This window comes from Topomyia yanbarensis, chromosome 3, assembly GCF_030247195.1.
Source record: "Topomyia yanbarensis strain Yona2022 chromosome 3, ASM3024719v1, whole genome shotgun sequence".
In the NCBI taxonomy this organism is placed as follows: domain Eukaryota; kingdom Metazoa; phylum Arthropoda; class Insecta; order Diptera; family Culicidae; genus Topomyia; species Topomyia yanbarensis.
The window spans coordinates 119,872,596-119,892,857 of NC_080672.1; the positions used below are offsets into that span (position 1 = coordinate 119,872,596).

The 20,262-nt window shown below is 38.5% G+C and overlaps 1 protein-coding gene and 1 long non-coding RNA gene across 2 annotated transcripts; both read right to left on the reverse strand.

The window, feature by feature from the left end:
* Nucleotides 1-1,867: 1,867 nt before the first annotated feature.
* Nucleotides 1,868-14,973, reverse strand: LOC131688426 (BLOC-3 complex member HPS1). Its single transcript, XM_058972643.1, has 7 exons — nt 14,690-14,973; nt 14,483-14,626; nt 10,325-10,437; nt 9,341-10,258; nt 9,144-9,258; nt 2,316-2,524; nt 1,868-2,206 (listed from the first exon to the last, which is right to left on the reverse strand). Exons 1-7 carry the CDS (start codon nt 14,810-14,812, stop codon nt 2,029-2,031), a joined length of 1,800 nt encoding a protein of 599 aa, XP_058828626.1. The 5' UTR covers nt 14,813-14,973; the 3' UTR covers nt 1,868-2,028.
* Nucleotides 14,974-17,590: 2,617 nt separating this feature from the next.
* LOC131693214 (uncharacterized) lies at nt 17,591-18,575 on the reverse strand. Its single transcript, XR_009306175.1, has 3 exons — nt 18,229-18,575; nt 18,087-18,172; nt 17,591-18,031 (listed from the first exon to the last, which is right to left on the reverse strand). It is a non-coding gene; the product is annotated as an uncharacterized LOC131693214 (long non-coding RNA).
* Between the last annotated feature and the right edge of the window lie 1,687 nt (nt 18,576-20,262).

The window sequence follows — 20,262 nt, forward strand, 5'->3', positions numbered from 1 at the left end:
TGAAGGGGTTAAACAACGGAGGAGCAACCGTGCGACCGACTTAGAACGAAAAAGAAAGTAAACAAAAATGGGCTCTCGTTTGCTCATGGGACCATTTGAATAAGTTTGTGAGATTTGCATAATAAAAGTGCAAATAGACTCAATGCCAAATAACGCAGTCTCAGTCCCGATGTGTAAAATTTCATCTATTTCGTAATAATAGCCTATCATTCGAAACAGAATGCATCCCGGAGATGGGTGTTTCAGCGAGCCAATAGCACTGAAATAAGTTTCAAATAAGACGTAAGTAACAATAAAAAGTGTTTACTTCCGCTTCGATGTCGTTTTAAAGATTTTCAACAATAAATTTTTTGCTCTTCTTAATTTTCTCTGCTTGACCCTACCGAAAATCTGAAGACAATAAGCGATCATGGTTGCCAGAGTCCTTTTCCGTGGTTTTTATAATTACTAAAAGTAATTGTACGTCAATGATTGCCTCTAACCCAAAAATTCACAAACCTAGCTGCATTCGTGTTATTTTTTTAATTTTATTGATGTTACTCTTAACGTAGCTATATCTTCAATTAACACTTTCATTCAATTTGCATGAAATGTTTATGTGCATGAAAAGTATCCAGAATATATCCAGCAGTTGTTATTTAACCCTTTTTTAAATAATATGAACGCTCTTGATTGACAACATGACTAATCAGGAGCTGGCACAATATTGAGGTTAGGACTGGATCGAATAAGCTAGCGATTGTCTTCTCTTATCTTAGTACAGAAGGAAAGACCACGTTCGAGTTGTTAGCGGATACGAAAGGAAACTAAAAGAATCTCGCATTGTTGCTTACGTCTTATCTAAAACATTTTCCTAAGCTGTTAATGCATAGTCTGAGCACTAATTTCTAATTAGGCTAAAGTCGTTATGAGTTATGACATATGCGATTTGTATTGGAAAGTAGATTCTAAGGCTGTTGGCAACATTCCCGACTGAACCGGGTCGATCGCAATGCTGAGATGCAGCACTTTTTTGAGCATTTTTTGGAACAGATTTAAAACAGCTCCACTATTCTGTTTTAATTTGTCCACAATTTGAAACACAAATAGGGCACTGAAAAAACAATACGTTTCACATATTTGAAAAACAATAGAAAAATCGGGGAAACAATATTTAGAACAGATGGCTTTATCATTGCATTGGGAACACCGTGTTCTAGATATATTTTTGACTATTATATATATTATCCGACGGCTTGTCATTTTGAAACAGATTTACATCACAGCATTGCGAACAGCCTAATTTTCAAACTTATGACTCGCTGGATTTTCAAGCAAATTCAAAAGGTAAAAAACGTTCAAAAAGCCCCTCCTAAACTTGACATAGAAAGTCGTTAAAATTTTCACCTGTGAGAACATAAAACATACGATTTGTCACGGGCATGTAACGCGATGTGTGATGAGTTGTAAAATATAAATTGGATGACTTATCGGGAAAGACCATAACGTATTTAAGCTATTTAGCTGATTTCATAAACACAAAACAAACGCTTCAAAACAAATTTTCTACTCAATTTCTTCAAACAAATACTGTAACAACGTCAATCAAGGTTGAATGTCCTCGACGTACAAGGGATCGGAACATTTGCCTTTCACGTGATATGACCAATGTTAAGCCAAAGCGAACCAAGCGTCATTTTGAGATACATGGCCAAAAAACGCTTCCGCATCGAATATAGCACTAACAATACGCACATTAATTTATTAATAAAATCTCAACAAGCGATTGAAAGCAAATAAAAGTCTTTTGACTTTCTATATTAATCATAAGTGAACGAAAAATGAAATTTGGCATAAACAAACGAAGAAATTAATATGGCTCGCTCAGTTCGAATTGGCTAAACAAAGCACATATATTTGACTAATTCAACTGCGTGTGACGCATTCCAGATCGTCTTTCCTGTGACTACCCACGTAATGAGGTACAACTTATACATATAACAAAACAAAACAAATTGCAGCTATCCTCGGTTAACACATTCTACCTACTTACAGTAGGTCAATCGGGTTTCCAACGCATCCCGTCAGATCGGTGATAGTGACGGCAAGTCGTCTGCAGTGCTCCAGTACATTGGTCGAGGTTACCAACCCAAGATGCACACAGAATAGCTCATAGCAACGTATTTTACTCGGTGCCGTCCTTGGGAAGCAGGTTTCTATCAGTCGTCTGCACGAAAATGACACGTGAAACAATATTGTCCCTTCCGGGCGGGAGGCATGGTAAACACCATTCCCAATAATCTTCATTACACATTGAAACATAAGAACACACTTACTGATAGTAGTCGCCTGCTAGAATTCCTGCAATCAGTTGCGGCTTGGTTGAAACCGTGGAAAAGTCTGGAAATTCCTTAGGTTTTAATGCAGTGCCGTTTGCATCTTCGAACCAGATGAAATACCCGTAGCTGAAGGTGACGTCCTTCCAGATCATGGACGTGTGACCCTTGTGGAGATAGTGTCGCGAGAGTTCTACCATGGACCAAATCTGTAACGAAATAAAAATTCATACCAAATTTAAATTTGTGTCATGATCGTTGGTTTAAGCCTTGACGGTCGTTACATTCCTCTCGTTTTAGTTGATATATTATTCACGCTGATAATATTTAGTAGTGTGATTTTAATGTTGGGTGATTCAAACAATTGACAATTTTCCTTACTCGGATTCGTAGCTTGAAACTTAATTAATCTAATTTCAGCTGTCAGTTTAATTATTATTATCAATCTGATATGGGACAGTGTACATCCGCTTGCGGTTTTAGGAACACCCTTTTTCAGAGTAGTATTGCGCGCAATCGTAGTAATGGCTTAGAAGCACATCAACCTTGCTAACTGATAGGCCCTGATAGACCGTTGGACGATGAGGGACATTTATTTTGATGACCTGCACTTTGACACCAATATAAAACATTCGAGGTGATAGTGCCATTCAATTATATTATGTTTAATTATGCACTCATTAAAAGCACGTGCTGCTAGCTAGTATGAAAATGTAGGTACTTAAAATTTTATTTGTGTTTTTTGTCTTTCTCATATAGAAAGTATATGCATCGGTATCCCCTTGCTATATAAATTGCCCAAACATTATTGAAACATTTTCTAAATTGGTGGAATTCGTTATTCCGGTTCACCAACGTTCAATTAAACCCTCTGTGTCCACTTTACCCACCGAAAGTTTCGAGAAAGTGACAAACTCCCTACATTCGAGCTTGAGCTTGAACTTGAGATTCTGCGACCACCTCTGGCTGCTACTCCGGTATCGATCTGGACTAGCTGAAGTTGCACAGGGAATCAGTAGATAATTATGCTTGGGAGTAGCGAAACATCTTTCAATGTGCAACTCCTGGTAATCCTAAAGTGTTTATTGATCAATACCGGTGCCGGACAGGCCCGAACGTAGATCGCGGAAGGAAAGGGAAGGAATGTTAGTCCGATACTTGCTTTTGCGAGAGGCCGTATATACTACTATGTACTCCACAAGTATTATGGGAGAAGGATGTTTGTAAGTTGGATTTTACTTCTTCATGATCGACGACGGAGAGGTGACTCCACCCATGGCCGTGTGGTATCCGGCGGACTGAAATATGTCGACGTATTTCAGTCAAGAATTGACCCATTGGTTTCTGTTCCCATGTCGTAAGAGGCGACTAGCAACAGATGTGTCTGAGGTCCACTAGGAGGTTGATAACAGTCTATTATCTTTCTCCTGGCTAATCCAGCCTAGAGGCTGCGTGGCATCCGGCGGGTTGAAGTATCTCAGCCAAGAATAGATCCACTGTGTTCCAGATCCCATGTTGTAAGAGGCGACTGAAAACAAGAGTCCTCGAGTCGAAGTGTTTCTCCATGCCGAGGACTGAATGGCTGGCATGATCAAAATATGCCAGTCGCGCACGGAGTGTCGTGGGTATTGTTCTTGTTGTGTTAAGCGAATCTCTTGCACAGTGGACGGTTGTTTCTTCGCGAATCGTGAGATTCAACGGATGGTCATGTCACTAATGCCCACTTCGGGGTTCGCTATAGGCGACTATAAGCCACCGTGTTTAGTATCTTCTAGTAGTTGTACACTAAGTACAGGAGATGAAATGTTCAATGCTCTGATCGACCATGGTTCCAGTAGCCCAAATTAATCTTCGGCATACACGTACAGCAACTATGAATTTAACCCGCCTTCAGGAAGCAAAAGCTTTCATAGGTTCAAGAAGCGTATTTCCATGAAGAAAACTTCTATGTTGGAAAGCTACTTAACCCCGTCTTCGTAGCTTACAACAAAATGGCATGACAAATCTACGCTGAATGCCTCGTGCTACATTCAACTTGTGAATAGTGCTATCGACTCATATCTTTTATTCGACCTCAAACTCGTGATATTTGTGCTGTCACAGTCAATGCGACTGTTGATAACATAAACAGGAAATACTTCTATTATTTGGCATATTTGCCGCATAATGAATCATCACCTTCTGATGATTTCAGAAGGGCTGTATCATACTGTGGCAGAAATGGGTTTCCACTCATAATCGGCAGTGATGCAAATACTCACCACATAATTTGAGGCAGCTCAGATATCAATTTGAGAGTCCCGAATTGATGGACTATTTAAGCAGCATAAATTTTTTATATACTTAATGTAGCAAATCATCCAACATTTGCACGATTTGGCAGAGAAGAGGTGTTAGATGTAACTCTCTGCTCTGATTCTATTACGCATGGTTTGGCAAACTTGCTCGTACTCAAGGAGCTCGAACCGTCGTCGTACATCGTCTTTGAGCATTTAAGGTTGCACAGAGAATGCGCAAAATTCGCAAACGAAAAAAGCAGTTTTTTTCCACACCGTATGTCAGATCTTCATAAAAATCAATCAGCGTATGTAGAATGTTGTTACAGTACTGCTGATTGATTTTTATGAAGATCTGACATACGGTGTGGAAAAAAACCGCTTTTTTCATTTGCGAATTTTGCGCATTCTCTGTGCAACCTTAAACGCCAAGATGTAGCAACCTCTTGCGGTTCTATGTGTGATAATACAATTTTGAATAAGTGGTAGAAAAAATTGGATTTAATTGTGTGGACTTTGCTAGATTGTAAATCGTTTTGATCAAACCGTTGAAGCGTGTAGATCCTTTTTGGATTTTCGGGGAATCGGAAATTAAGTCACTTCCCACAACATCAGGTGTGAATACTGGTAGTTGTGAGAAACGGGCTTCTTCTAAAATCTAAAAAATAAGAAACAAAGTGATCAAAATCAAAGAAAAGAGGCACAATCGCAGAGGTGCTCTCTTCAACAATGCTTCGGCTCATTGTATAGAGTCTTCGAGTCTCAAAACTTATCGAGTGCAAGCAAGGTTGAAGAAAGGCCACTTTTCGATGATCTGTTAAAATATCTTCACGGGTATCTCCTTTCAATCCCTCCTAACTCATTCATCCCCAGTTTCAGTGAGTTTGGCTAGGTATGGTATTGTTTGGTTTTCTCCGGATAACAAAGCTGTACCTGGTTGAAATAGAAATTGGAAATAAGTAAGAATGCTGGGGACTTCCGTTTTATTGTCGAACCATATAACCTTCACTAGAATAAGGTGTTCCTTTACATTCCGTGGAATCCCAAGGAATGTTTGAAGAGTACTGATGTTTTGATGAGGCTGGAGTTCCATAATCCTGGTTCATGGGAAGTTTGCTGGGAAGTTCTTAGAACCAAGTCGATTACAGAGGGAATACAGCGGTATTTTTACAGTATCGACAAACGTTCTCTGGAATTTCTAGCGGAAAAGGGTTATAAACTGAACTATGGCTTTCAAATGTCATGACGATAGTTTATAAACCTACATCGGTTTAAGCCGAATTTGAATGCCAGTATCTCTTCGGGGGTGTTGTCGTTCTGTTATCTCAATATCCCTTCGGGCGTGTGCCATTTGAACCAGTTGCTACTGATTCCTGATTCCTGAAGCTTTTGGCATATTTATTTCATTCACCTTCAATACCATAACCGTACGTTCGTGCCTTACGCTTAACTCTCTCATTAGATTCTGTACAACATCTGACAGCAGCTTCTTCCTTACGAAAACCCACTTTTTCTTCATGTGTTCGTCAGATTTGACCTCCTAGTTTATCTTTGACGAACATTCGAACGGACCTGCCCTTGAGTGTGGAAGTATGTGTCAGTTCCGCATTTGACCTTGAGTGCGACCAACGAAATCTCGTTCGTAATATACACAAACATTTATTGAAACAAAAAATAAGTAAAATTTACGAAAACTTTCGTTCACCTAGCAGCCATTTCTCCAGTTCATGAAATGTATACTATTACTATAGTATACTATTTACAATGCACGAAAATACATCGTTACAGAAAACGACGAACGAACTCATGCTGTGAAGCACTAGATTCGTGGAAACTGATCGATTAGGGATAAAGCAGTAAAGTTCATGCAATTATGGGCAATAAATTGGGGAACTATTAACTCATACACCTTATACACATCACATAACTGAGCTATTCCGCGGTGATTCGAATTGTCGGATTAGATCCCCTTGATTTTTTCCACGAAATGAGAAAAGTTCCCGACTGTAGAAAGAGTATTGCTAATAGTACGAGAATTGGCTATTTGAATAGTTTTTAGTATGCACGGAAAAAAATCCGTTCATAAATTCGTGAACAAAAGGTCACGATTTCGTGAACTGAACGATTTACGATAACCGTGACCAAGTTTCTGAAGTTATGAATAATAAACCTTGTATTCATGAAACTATTTGTGTTTTCTAAAATAATATATACATGGCGTTACATTAGAATGGTTGGTTGGGTTACTGTTGTTGTTCCCTGGACATGTTTAGTTTTTGTTGTGAGTCTTGTTCATGATTTGGGAATACACAGTCGACAGTCAAACGTTGTTCATGATTTCAAGAGCTTATTCGTGATTCTTGTGAATACTCATGACGTTAGCGGGATTAAAGTTCACAATTTCAAGATCTTAGTCGCGATATTCGTAATTTCCATTCACGTTATCGTGATATTTTAGTCATCAGTAGAGTGCTTCATGTTCACGATTTCAGGATCTTTGTCACGATTTTAAATATTTTCGTCACAAGTTGTGTGATTTAAGTTCATGATTTCAGGATCTTAGTCGCGATTTTTGTAATTTCTGTTCATGTTATCGTGATATTTTAGTGATGAATAGATCAATTCATGTTCATGATTTCAGGAACTTGGTCACGATTTTAGATATTTTTGTCACTAGTTGTATGATTTGTGTTCATGATTTCAAGATCTTAGTCACGATTTTCGTAATTTCTGTTCATGTTATCATTATATTTTATTCTAGAGTTTACTTTAACTAATGTTCATGATATCAGCAGTTTTATCATGGTATTCGTAAATTCTTTTAGCCTTATCGTGATCTATTACTTCTGGGTTAATAATGGTTTGTTTACTCGGAATAACGTCACAATATGAACTGAATCATTAAAATAAAACTCATTCGCGATATCTGGTTCTGTGAACTATAGCACACATACTATTTTGGGTTCTCAGTGCAGTTTTCGTTTTCTGTCCGGACATCACAATGAACCTTATCAAATAAATAACGTGTTCGAGGTTCTTAAAGTTTTTTTATATCTACTGCTCGTACCTATTACTGGTCGCTAGTAGCTGGGTATTTCATAAAAAAGTGCATGGAACAAGAATGATTCCACGAATAATACTCCAACTTTTGTGATAGAGTTCACGTAAAAAATTTCATTACCATGTTGCATGAAATTGTAAATGATTAGGGATATCTTCTAAATATCACAAGCACGCCAATAGACACTAGATAGATCGTAAATCATGTACTAGGAACCATGAACCAGTTCACGAATACATGAATAATATTTTATGATTTCGTGAACTATTTCACGAAAACGAATGGTAAGTTGTGACTATTATACTAGGTATCATGAACCGGTTCACGAATACATGAATAATATTTCATGATGTCATGAACTATTTTACGAGCATGGATATTGGATCGTAACTAATATATTAGGAATCATGAACCAGTTCACGAATGCATGAATAATATTTCATGATTTTGTGGACCATTTCATGAGCACGGATATTGGATCGTGACTAATATATAAGGGATCATGAATTAGTTCTCGAGGATTGAATGGATTCTTGAATAAAATTCCGAATTTCGTGAAATAGTTCACGAAAAAATAGCCAGAATATTTTGATTTTGTGAACTATTGTTCCTATAACTATGAAAAAAAAATCATGAGTCAACCTTTGGTTTTATGAATAATGTTCATAATGTTGTGAACTAGTTCTTGGCGGAAACCGTGACTGAAGTTCACAAAACAAAATCAAATATTTCCACTAATGAAAGCGTTATGCGGGGGAAACGGAACATAATTATAAAAGCCATGATTGTTGGTCATGGTCCTGTTTCCGTAACGTAAAAATGTGATCGTTCCAGAATTCATGGCACTTTATTCACGATTTTGGGAACAACTTTTTTCCGTGTGACATACCATCGGGTCCAGCGTTCGACGATGGTTTCAGCTTGGAACATGCAGTGTTCACCATGGTAGTTGCAATTGGAGAGTGATGGCCTACAGGAGAACGACGAGGGACGTTATTGGCAGCCTCGAAAACCTGCTCATTGGTTAAGGTTTCATTGGACAGAACAATGCTGAAGTGAGTTCGGAACAAGTTGCATTTATCGGGCAAGGATGATGATTCAACTCCTTCAAGTGCCGGCTATCTATGGAAGCTGTCCTTCAATGCAGGTTCTTTCTCCGAATAGCGTAATAGATACTATATATAATAGTCTAATAGATACTCTTGCTCCAAGCGATATTACACTAACATGTAGTTTTCCTTACAGATCATTCCATATCAAGATTCCCTCTTGAGAGTAGTGGTTGTCTGGTTATATGGAGAGATAACAACAAACGCAAGTGGTCTGTTACACTGACGGTTCTTTGATGGATTCGGCCGCTCATATGTATTGTGAAAAGGTTATAGAACGATATCTGTAGCATTTCGAATTTTGTAGTAAAAGTTCAATACGCAGGTACTGTGCTTACTTTAAATATGTTCGAATCAACCAAATCAATCATTCCGTACTTACTCTTTCCTTTAAAACATTCGACGAATCTTCTTGGTCCAGCCCTGGAGCAACGATTCTTCCATTATTCCGGTCTATATGTATGAAATGAACCAATCCTGGAAAGTCTTCTAAATACGTAAGTACATGAGTTAAGGAAAATTTGAATCTGAAGAATCAAAAAAAAAAAATCATATTAAAAATCACTTTGAAAAGGATATGATCCCATGCTGAAGTTTTTCTGTGATTTGACCTGCAAAAAGTTGAATACTTCCGTCAGCTTATCCTCGACCATATCGGCTATATCCGACACACGCTGCAGTCCGTGCTCTAATGTACTGCATTCCGCACAGAGTAGCTTAAAAACCTCCTTTACTGCCTCCACAAACATGGGCATATTTGATTCAATCTTCACAATCAAAGCGTTGTCGGACGTCTTGAAAAAATCATTATACCGTTTCCGAAGATTATCCCACTTCGCGGAGAAATTTTTAACCGCCTCATCGGTATCAGGACTGTTGTGTTTGATTTTCTTCAACGAATCGTACGTATGTTTCACATAGGATTCCAATCTGTCGAAAGCTGACCGCAAGTTCTCCACATCCATTTGCATTTGAAGGTTTCGCAGCTTCTGGAGGGCAAAAAACACATCGTACAAATTGCCCGAAAGATTAATATTCCCATGTTCAATCAAGAGAACCAAAAATACATCATCGAATAGTTTGGAAACGTGAACAATGTGTGGAATACAACCGGATGTCGCTTGGTTGTTGCATCCTTGCAGGAACAGCACATGGGACTCGATTCGCTTGCAATTTTCACCACGGTCCAAGGTTTGACAAAAGATGTTCAAGAATAGCATATCTGCCGGGGACAACTCCTGCGCCTGCCGACTGCTGTACAGCGAAAGGAACTTGTTTCCGACAAACATAACCGAATGACTTCGCTGGGAGTGTGGGTCTTGTTTCAGTTTTTCCGTTGCGGCTTGCAAGGCGGAGACTACGGTGTTCTTAACATCAACATTGACAAGCAGTTGTTCAACAGCTTCTACCAAAATGCCTTGGTTTATCCGGTACAGTTTGCGATATGTGCTTATTAGGCTGGTCAAAAGGGTGGACTTTTTCGTGTCGTTTTTGATTCTGCATAGGGGAAAAAATTTGGATGATTTTTTATGAATCAAAGTAACAATGCACCATTAAACTTACGTATAAATGTTTGGACCACATATATGTTTGAGGAGACAAATACAAACTCCAAGCTCTCGTCGAACCAGATCAACTTCCTGAGCACTGATTTGTAGAAACAGGTATCCCAGAAACTGAAATTGAACAATAGGATTATTAGAATGTATTATTTGCAGTCCCGTAGCATACGGTTGGTCGGGATGGCCCCCGCCAAGGGAGCCAGCCTTTTTTTGTTGGAGACGAACCACTGCGACCAATATTTACATCTATTGTGGTAGCCTTAGAGGGGCGCTGAAATCTTGATCTGCTTTTTACAAGAAATGAAACTAGTGGAATCATATAAAATAAGTCAGAATAAGTCTGCCATTTTCAAGTTAAAAACACTTGATTATATTCTGAAAGTCAAACTGAAAAAAAAAACCAATGTAAACACCAAAGGGGCGTAAAATGGAAACTCCACCAAAGGTGGTAAAAGGCCACACTATGGCGCTATTAGGCTAATTCAGATTTATTCAGATGTCTTCAAGCGGATCGACAGAATTTAAGTATTCCTAAACCATGTAGGCGCGGTAATTCTTCATAAAATACTTGTAGCCAGTAATGTCAATAGCTTTCTTTAGACAGGTTATAATAAATATAGAAATATCTGGGCGAACTTTCGAGATATTTAGCAGAAGATTTTCTAATCCGAAAGCACAACACATATGGTCCGATGGAGTTCAATGTGTATGATTTTGAATGACAAACGAGAATTTTCGATGATGAATTTTGTTCCCAGTCTGGGAAGGTGCGGGTTGTAGTCGCCAATAAATCGTCTGCTTAGTAAACCGATTTGAATCTACTATGTCCCGGAAAAATACTCCGTCCGTCGCCTTCAAACACCTAACGTCAACTGACTTCACAAAGTCTCTCGAGAAAAAACGTCGCTTCTAAACACCATTAATGATATTACAGACAAATTTGCAGCGAACTTATATTTGAAATTTCATAAAACTAAAGTGGACTGTTAGTTTTCCATACTGATGGCTTTCCCCGAAATTGGCTGGGAAATTCAAGTCCTGAATTTTTTCGAAATTGAATAAAAATCAATTGAAATTTCTCCGACCGATGTGTTAGTTCTGCTCAATTTTACATCGGTGCTTTTCGCCCTCTGTGGTCCCTTAAAGAGCATCAAACAATCAAGCGGAGTGATGGTAGCGGTTGGAAACGGGGCTCTGCATGACCAGGATGGTATTGGACCAATTCAAACGTAAAGCCAACATTTTGATTCAAGTTTCAATTCATTTTGAGCAAAAGCAATGAAATGTTTCGTACAACACTTATAGAAACTTCGAAAGTCACCAAGCAAGAGCGGCAAACAACAAGGTAACAGAATCTGTACAGAAAGTGGAAGATGTCGTAATTCGGTACACAATCCTTCTTTGGCAAGCGATCCGCGAATGTGGCAAATTTTCATTGCTTCATCACATCAGAGATTGTGAATGGACAAATCTACATGAAAACCTCTAAAAATGACTCCTGGATTTCTTAAGGTGTCACGATAATTTCGCAGCCAGATTAGGCATTTTCCACTACGTCATCGTAGTCTGGTACAGAACCAATTATGTTAGTTTTGTACGACAACTATAACTATAATATAACTGGTAACAGTGTAACTAGTGTCTGACGGAATCATTTCTATAGTAAGACCCAGAGCCTGTGCACTTTAAGAGTCAAGTACAGAGGAATGCGCTACACTGTATAATGAGAATAGTTCTGGAGAAAATTTTCAATAGAACCTTAGTAACATTGCGAGCCTCTTTCTCTTTAAATTATTACGACGTCAACGCAAAACTTGGCGCTAAATTTTCAGCACACATCGAAAGCTAACCATGGTGCGTCCCAAAGTCGTATTTAGGTATACAAAACTAATGGCCCCCAAATAGGTTGGTTTAGCTTTATGATGTCTTTGGCAAATTTGTTAGTTTTTTGGCGATTTTTTTAAATGAATGGAATTATGGTGGTCCTTGTGGTTGAGGTGTTCAGAGTATCGATGCGTGAAGTTTACCTGCGCAATGCCCTACAATATAATAACACAAATGAATTGAAGCAAGTTTGCTGAATAAATAAGGCTATCTATAATGGTTAATTTGTTATGTTTTTTTTAAAGATTTAAGGTAAGGTGGCTCTTGACAAATGGGGTTGCTTATATTATCTTTTGAAGTGTTAATTTATCGCAAATGCATTGTTCTAGAGATTTTTTGGAGACTTTTATTGGCGCACATTTTCACCGTAGCACTGATGTTTCAATCCCTTTTGTTTTGATAGTTGCATGTGATTTATACAGGTTTTCTTCAACCCTAACTATCTTCAAACATCGCAATTCGATTTTCAATCTATCAATTCCATCTGGAAGACCGACGATTAGTTAGTTATTGAGAACAAAATTTATTTATTTTTTTGAAAGAGCTATGTTTTTTATTCATGTTCATCAATATTCACGAAAGAAAAGCTAACAATCCCAGGAGCGAATGTCATGATAACATTTTACACTTTGAAGCTTTTTTTTTATTATTGTATATTTTCGAAGATTTAGGAATAAAACATTTATTTCTAGATATGATTTTTCATAAAAAAAATTTAAAATAATTTTCTCGAGATTTTTTTTAAATGTCTTCACTCTTCAGTACATGTGTTAAAAATATCAAACAAACAACTTTGCCGAAAAAAGTTTTTCAATAGAATACCTCTGTCAAAAGATAGAACTGATCTAGATTAGTTTCTAATTATCTAGATCAAAACCAAAGTTGTCAAAATAATTATCATTTCCACCTAAGATACTTTGCTAAAGACACTAATCCTCCAGGATATATACCTAAGGCGCTAGAGGTTTGAGCGTCGAAAGTAACACTCACCGTACGATGTCTGAATTTGATAAAAACATGAATAAAATTGAATTAAATTTTTTTTTTTCGATCATCTCATTCCATTTCACATATGATTAAAAATCAGGTTCCATTTTTGGCACGGTTCCGGTTTTGGCAACTGAAAAAAAAATAAATTGTTGCCATAGACGGAATCCTACTGTATTACGATTTTAACGATTAATATGAGAAATTCCAGTGTGACCTTACTAACCAACCCGTAAATTCGGAACCAAAAGTCAGAACTGAATAAAATTCAATAGCAGTTAATGGAATTACTGTATCTTTCATTTTAAACCAAGTATGTAAAATTCGATCAAGAATTCGCTGGGAAATAGGGATGATATTAATTTAGGAACTTAGCGAGTTCCTCGGAGACATCAAGAACCGTCATAGGTGGCCAATGTGGACAAAGCTACTTAGATTGGTCATAAGTGATCCAGATCTGCAAATTCAAGTAATGTTTTATCCATTTTAATATATATATATATATATATATATATATATATATATATATATATATATATATATATATATATATATATATATATATATATATATATATATATATATATATATATATATATATATATATATATATATATTACAGCATTTAGACATCATGGTGTTACCAGCTTTTATGGGAAATTGCTGTGTGACCGCACTCTTTAACCCGTAACTCCGGAACCGGAAGTGAGTCAACGAAAAATTCAATAGCATGGGAGCATTACATGTTTCATTTGAAACAAAGTTTGTGAAAATCAGTTCAGTTATCTCTGAGAAAATTGTATGAGTTTAAATGACACACATACATACACACAGATATTTTCCGATCTCGACAAACTGAATCGAATGATATGTGACACTCGGCACTTCGGGCCTCGGGTAAAACGTCGAATTTTCAGATTGATTGCGTAGCCTTTCTCTGTATGAGAAAACTAAAACTTGACCATCTCTAATGATATTTGCATAACTTGAAAAGTACTGGGTCGTCTGAGCAATAAACCATACTTCTCACTTAGTTGACATTTGATACCAGAATGAGCAAAGCAAACCGCAGAAATGTCTTATTATACATGACTGAAATAACTAATTTGCTAACGAAGCCAACATTGTTCTTATAGGGAAAATCGCTACACTGAATAAATCACAATGTTGGAATAGGTGAATAACCCACTTATTCGTTATAAACACAAATCAAAACCAGCGTAAAACGAGTTCCTACATTTTATAAGACGAAGTAAACACTTCTAAGACTTCTCGTCTCGCTTCTTACCTCATCGAAGACCAAATTCAAATTGTTCTCCATCTGCACTGACGTGTACGCGTTATCAAATTGGCACATCATAATACGCTGAGATGCGACTAGTGGACTAAAGATTTGTATCAGCACATTACTGTCGAGATCCTTGCGAACATCCTGAAAATTCATTCATTTGCCGTGTTAGAGTGTTATGCACATCTTCCTGTAATGTTTACTTACCCTTCCTTCGTCCTCCATCAAACCGAGGTCGATCGCATGTTTGTACATTTTGGCACGCATTGCATCGTTGAAATTCTGATACATTAAATCATTATTTTGATCGAATATTAATACACCTTCCATTGTTGATTTTAAAACTCTAAAAAATACTTTTCTTTGAAATGTATATCCTGTCACAAAATACACTCCCTCTGAGGTACACTTCTAGCTCACGTTTGCGCTACCGGGGTGAGATACATGGAAAAACAGCAACCGCATATACGCTTCTCCGGAATAGCATATTTATGGCACAGAAAACACACGTCCATCTGGAGTACTTAGTTTGTGTAAAAATAACAGGCCCGTTCAATGTGATTGGGATATCGTCGACCAGTTTACTAAGTTTGTACAGTGTTTTTAAAATGGCGGCATTAATTTTTTTTCAATACGCGTGCACAGAAAATCAAAGTAAAACATGCATAGCCTATTAAAGAAGACGGGTTTCTCAAATTGTCGATTTAGAAGCAAAAAAAATATTTCAAAACTTACAAACAAGCTATTCCAGGTTCGCTCTCCCAAATTCATCTGTGTGCGATATGTATACATGTATTTCTTTATAGCGGGATGCATGTGCCGATAGTGGTGTTTTGGTGCCTTTCCGTGCGCATATTCGTAAACATCTATCGGCATGACGGCAGCGTCCCGTCAGAATGGCGCTGATAAGAAGGAAAGCGCGTACGCGTACGCGTAGTCGACGTGATTTGCATTCAATCTTCCATGAAAGGTTCGTTCCAAATGTGTTATGTTAATAATCATGCTTAAGGATTATCTATAAATTACGAAACGCAAAAATTGTCTATTTTTCCCTGCTTAATGCGTGGCATAATGAAGCAATAATGACAGATTTTGAAGGAGATAAGAGACAATCCATATGCATAAATTGTCCCTATCAATGTTACTAGCTGGAACATAACTGATGATTAGCGCTAACGCATGTCACTTCTCGGCATTCCTTTATTAGAGATAGTTTCACCTTCACGTGTTATTGACAAATGATATTTTGAAATCAAATTAAACTACCCAAAAGAGGGGAAACTGTAAAAATTCAAAGAATCGCATCTTATATTTGCAGTTTTTGAGCAATCTTTAAATTTTCAGAAACAAACATTAACCTGCTATAAAAAGTTGATAAAAAAGTTTATTTAACTATGATTTTCGGTTTATGTAGAAGAAAATTCAATTCTGGAAAGACAAACCATGGTTTGTCCAACTGGTAATAACTTTCCCGTAATTCGAAAAAAAGAAAATATAGAAAAAACGCCTAAAAATCGCGAGGACGAGTGAGTGACATTCCCCACGATCACATTCTCCATGCACTCTCATACTTATTTGGCGCTCTACTGCGTTCCTTTCTATACCTGCAAAATTACTTCGAATTGTTTATATTATACGATAGATCACTACCTTAATAGCATAGGTACATGAGTTTCAACTCTCCCATATTTAGAAGTAAAACTTGGTGCTGAAAAAATCAATTCAATTACACTAGTTTACAAAAAAACTAGAGGTAGGTAATGTCAGGGACATAACCGCGGATTTTTTTAGTAGAGAAGACCGGGGGGTTCGTTGGAATAGGAGAAACCAGGGCTAGTTGGCGGTGTTTTCAGTTTTTATATTTTACCGTTTTGATTTCGGTAAATCTTGCAAAGTAGAACACGTCGCATGAACGGGCAGACTGTTGGCAACATTCCTGAATTTTATCAAAGTGTTTGTATCTTTGTTTTTATAGACAAACATATGCGAAGCGAAAAACCCGCCATGTATGGAAGCACCAGAAAATAAGCAATCGAATGAAGATACAAGTGCGTGCAGACCCAAGTAACAATTGAAATTTTATAGCACGCTACAAGTACAATCTAAGTTTTATCCGTGGCTGTAAAAATACCATAAGACCTCAATTGTTACAGGGGAATGTCTTTTCAATAAAACCTAAAACTGTATTATAGTCGACATTTGCCATTATATTTCAGTCTCTATACTCCGTCATATTGGCTTCAACGCGTACTCCATATTCCAGAATAATTTTTTTGAAGTTCTTCGGGCGATTGGCTGAAGTAAATGTCCCCTGCATTGACGAGATACACATCAAAAACGTTTTCTTACTTTGGAATGAATTCCAGAAGTAAAAATATTTGATGATTATTTTTGCGTTGTAAATAGTACCGCGAACTTGCACCGCGTGCGTCACCGCCAATTTACCCCAACCGCACATCTCATAAAAACTATTTAAGAAAAAACTTTTTTTGGGAATAGAAGTAATATCAATACGGATAATGAAAGCTCTTTTCACATACTATTTAAAAATATAATAATTCGGGGAATAGTTACCTGATTTCGCTATTCCCGATTGTGTACCAATGTCCTAGGTTTCTTGGCGGTTGTACAATAGCCGTAAAGGAATTCTACACGAAGTAAGAGCATATATTAATATACCGGCTCTTCCACGTATTTAAAAAACAAAGGAAATTTATTGAATTGGCCTAAGATGGAGCTGTCGAATTGCACAAAAAGTTGTTTGTGTCGCAAGCGAACTTTACATTAGCCTGGCCCAAAATACCTTAAATCTCGAAATCAATTCTCATTTTTCTAATTCTCACGAAAAACATTGATCGATTACAACGCCAGCTAGATTTGAAAATGTGAAACTGATGCATTTCCCTATAGGTACATTTGGTCAATTTTTCCCATACAAACCTTGAGCCATTTGCAGAACCACTTCCAGTGTACCAAATGAGCTGAAATTTGTTGCGTGTGTGTCTGTCGAGGGTGAAACGAAAACCTCGATCAGACCCGGAAAGCTCGTAGAAGGGCACACAAAACTGAAGAAACTAAAATCCACAACATAAATTTTCACCGACACAAACTTTATTCTCCTTCCATTGCCCTGCTTTATCTGCGTCTTATTCTACTCATTACTCCTTCTGTTCTCTTTTCTCCTCTATCTACTTATTCTACCTATTCTCTTTTCTTCTTACTCACCCTTGCTGTGGGTGCACCCCTACCATGTCCGCCACGCCGTTTTTTCCCGGAGATGCATACTGCAGTTCGCACCCATCATTAAGGCACTTCCGCCACCCACACTCGCGATCGGCGCTTACGAATGCGGTCGAATCGACTTTCCTACCAATGGGCCGCGCCGTCGTGCTCCCGCGGATAACTTATCCTCCGTGCTGGTGTGACGTATAGTCGTCGTCGAAGACTCAGAGCCGATCGATTCGTTCTGTACTGCCGTCTTTCCTCGTAGTTTCTGACCGAACCCGCTTGCTGTCCGTACGCTCTGATTCAGACCTGAAAATAAAGGCCCTTAGGCAACATGGGAATTAGCCTCCATTTGGTCCTCAAACTTGTTGCCACCTACTTCCTTTGGAAGGCCTTTTCCGCGCGGTGCTTTCGCGCAACCTTTTGCACTTGTTGCCGACGATCTGTGTGAATCGTTTTTTATGCCTGTCGATTACAAATCGCATGTTAGTTTAGTCTCGAGCCGACTGTCACTAGCTTACCGCTTGAGCAAATAGTTGATCGCTAATCCTCAGTCCTTATCGGTTTATTGGTCCTTGTTTGCCAATCTCCACCGGTTGCGTTGCCGGCGAACCGTTTGAGGTTAACTTCCCCACGTGGAAATGTCGTACTGTCCGAGCGGCTTTCTGACTTCGATGGCCCGTCACCAGTATTTCGCCAACGCTTACCGAGTCGCGCGCAATCGTTCGTTGTTGGCCTGATTTGTCCCCTTCACTGGACACGACAGCGAACCGCTCCGGGTTGTCTTCCGGCCGTTTAAACTTTCCGCACTAACCTCTTGGCGAAAAAGTACCTCTTCCGCGGTCTGCTTTTTTCTGACTGACACCGTTGCTGCTTGCTCACGTAAAATCGGATTTCTTCGACGATGGGTGGTATGCGTGTGCATTGCGATGACAGTTGCTGCTGTCTGATTGATGCAGGGTTGTTTTGTTGTTGGCGTGCGTGGCGACATCTGCCTCTCATTTTGCAAGTATATCATTTGTTTCTGTACTGTATCTTAGGGCTTATATTTTATTACGTTACTAAACAAAATAAACGTAACACAACTCTACCGTAGCGGAAGAATTTTTCATAAATCGATGATCGAACGATTTATGAAAAATTCACAAAATCTTAGCTCATCCCTTAGGATGATGGTCAGAGACAAATCGGTCAACTAAGCTCTTGAGCATACCTCAAGTTATTCATCCTTATTCATCAACTCAATATATCTATATCTGCAAGCCTTAGTTGCTTGCCAAATCAAATCTCGACAGCCGCCCATGCAACATTGGCGCCCAACTCAAAATCCACAAAAGTATACTACCGTTTAGCGAAATATTTTTTGGTTTAAGATTTTGGTTTTGTGCATATTATTATCTGGCCTACGATAATTTTATTTTAACCCTTACGCATTTTTTTTCGAAATGGATTGCACATTATTAACAGACGAAGAAGTGACCTATGAGTTGGCTCTACGTCACGTCGTCAACTTAGGTCCCACCATACATAGAAGGAAGGTGATTCGTCTCAAGGCGGTTATTCAAGAAGAATCCTTGAGAGATTTTAAACCCACGAGTTCAGACCATGTAATGAGTCCACAGTCCAACATTGAACTGTGTGAATCTCAGGTTCAACAACTGCACCTTAGCACTGAATCGGCCATTCGCACAGCCGATAGTGCAGCTTTGAACCAAATCATAACACGTCTTAACCATTACCGCGATCGATTAAGATTAATTCGGTGCACGGGTGAACTGCGGGACACGCACGCATTGCTCACCATGCATGTTGAGGTGTTGTTGCGAAAAATTAAAAAGTCGAGTGTAGTGAATGATGTGCAGGATGAAAATACAGTGAATCAATCAAGACCGACTGGTGCAATCAGACGGACCAACAGCGAAGTAGATGGAGCAGTTGGAGGGAAAGAAGACAGCACGAACCCGCTGGATGATAACCAAAGTCAAGAAACCACACCACCTCCAGTACCACAACCTCTTACGGCGTCCTTCTCGGATGGACAAGGCAGAGGATTGCTGCCCTTCAGTTCGTTTAGAGCACGCGACGACGATGATAGAAGGCAAACAGACACAGGACGAGGTAGCAATTCACCACCACCTGCCTACATTCCACGAGGACCGGGAAGGGGGTCGCTGCTTACCAGTTCATTTAATGTTCACAGATTTAGACGGGTGGAATAATTCACTACCACCACCCTATATTCCAAGTAGAGATGAAAGGGGATATCGCAAGGGAGGCAGCAGTTTCAGAAGCTCGCGTTACTAAACAAAATAAACGTAACAAATTTTCAGGGAAGCTTATTAGCCACCCAAACTATCATATTCAGTTGCAAGGTTTGAAATTCCACACTTTGCATTTTTGACGTAGGACTACGTCTTTGTTTTCGATATGGGGGTGCACTCTGCAAATTCTACAAAAATGATATGTAACGAAAAGTGGTCCAATTTTAAACGCATATAATTCAGCCATCTCACGATAAATTTTCAAATTTTTTGCTCAAATCGCCCCGAAATACT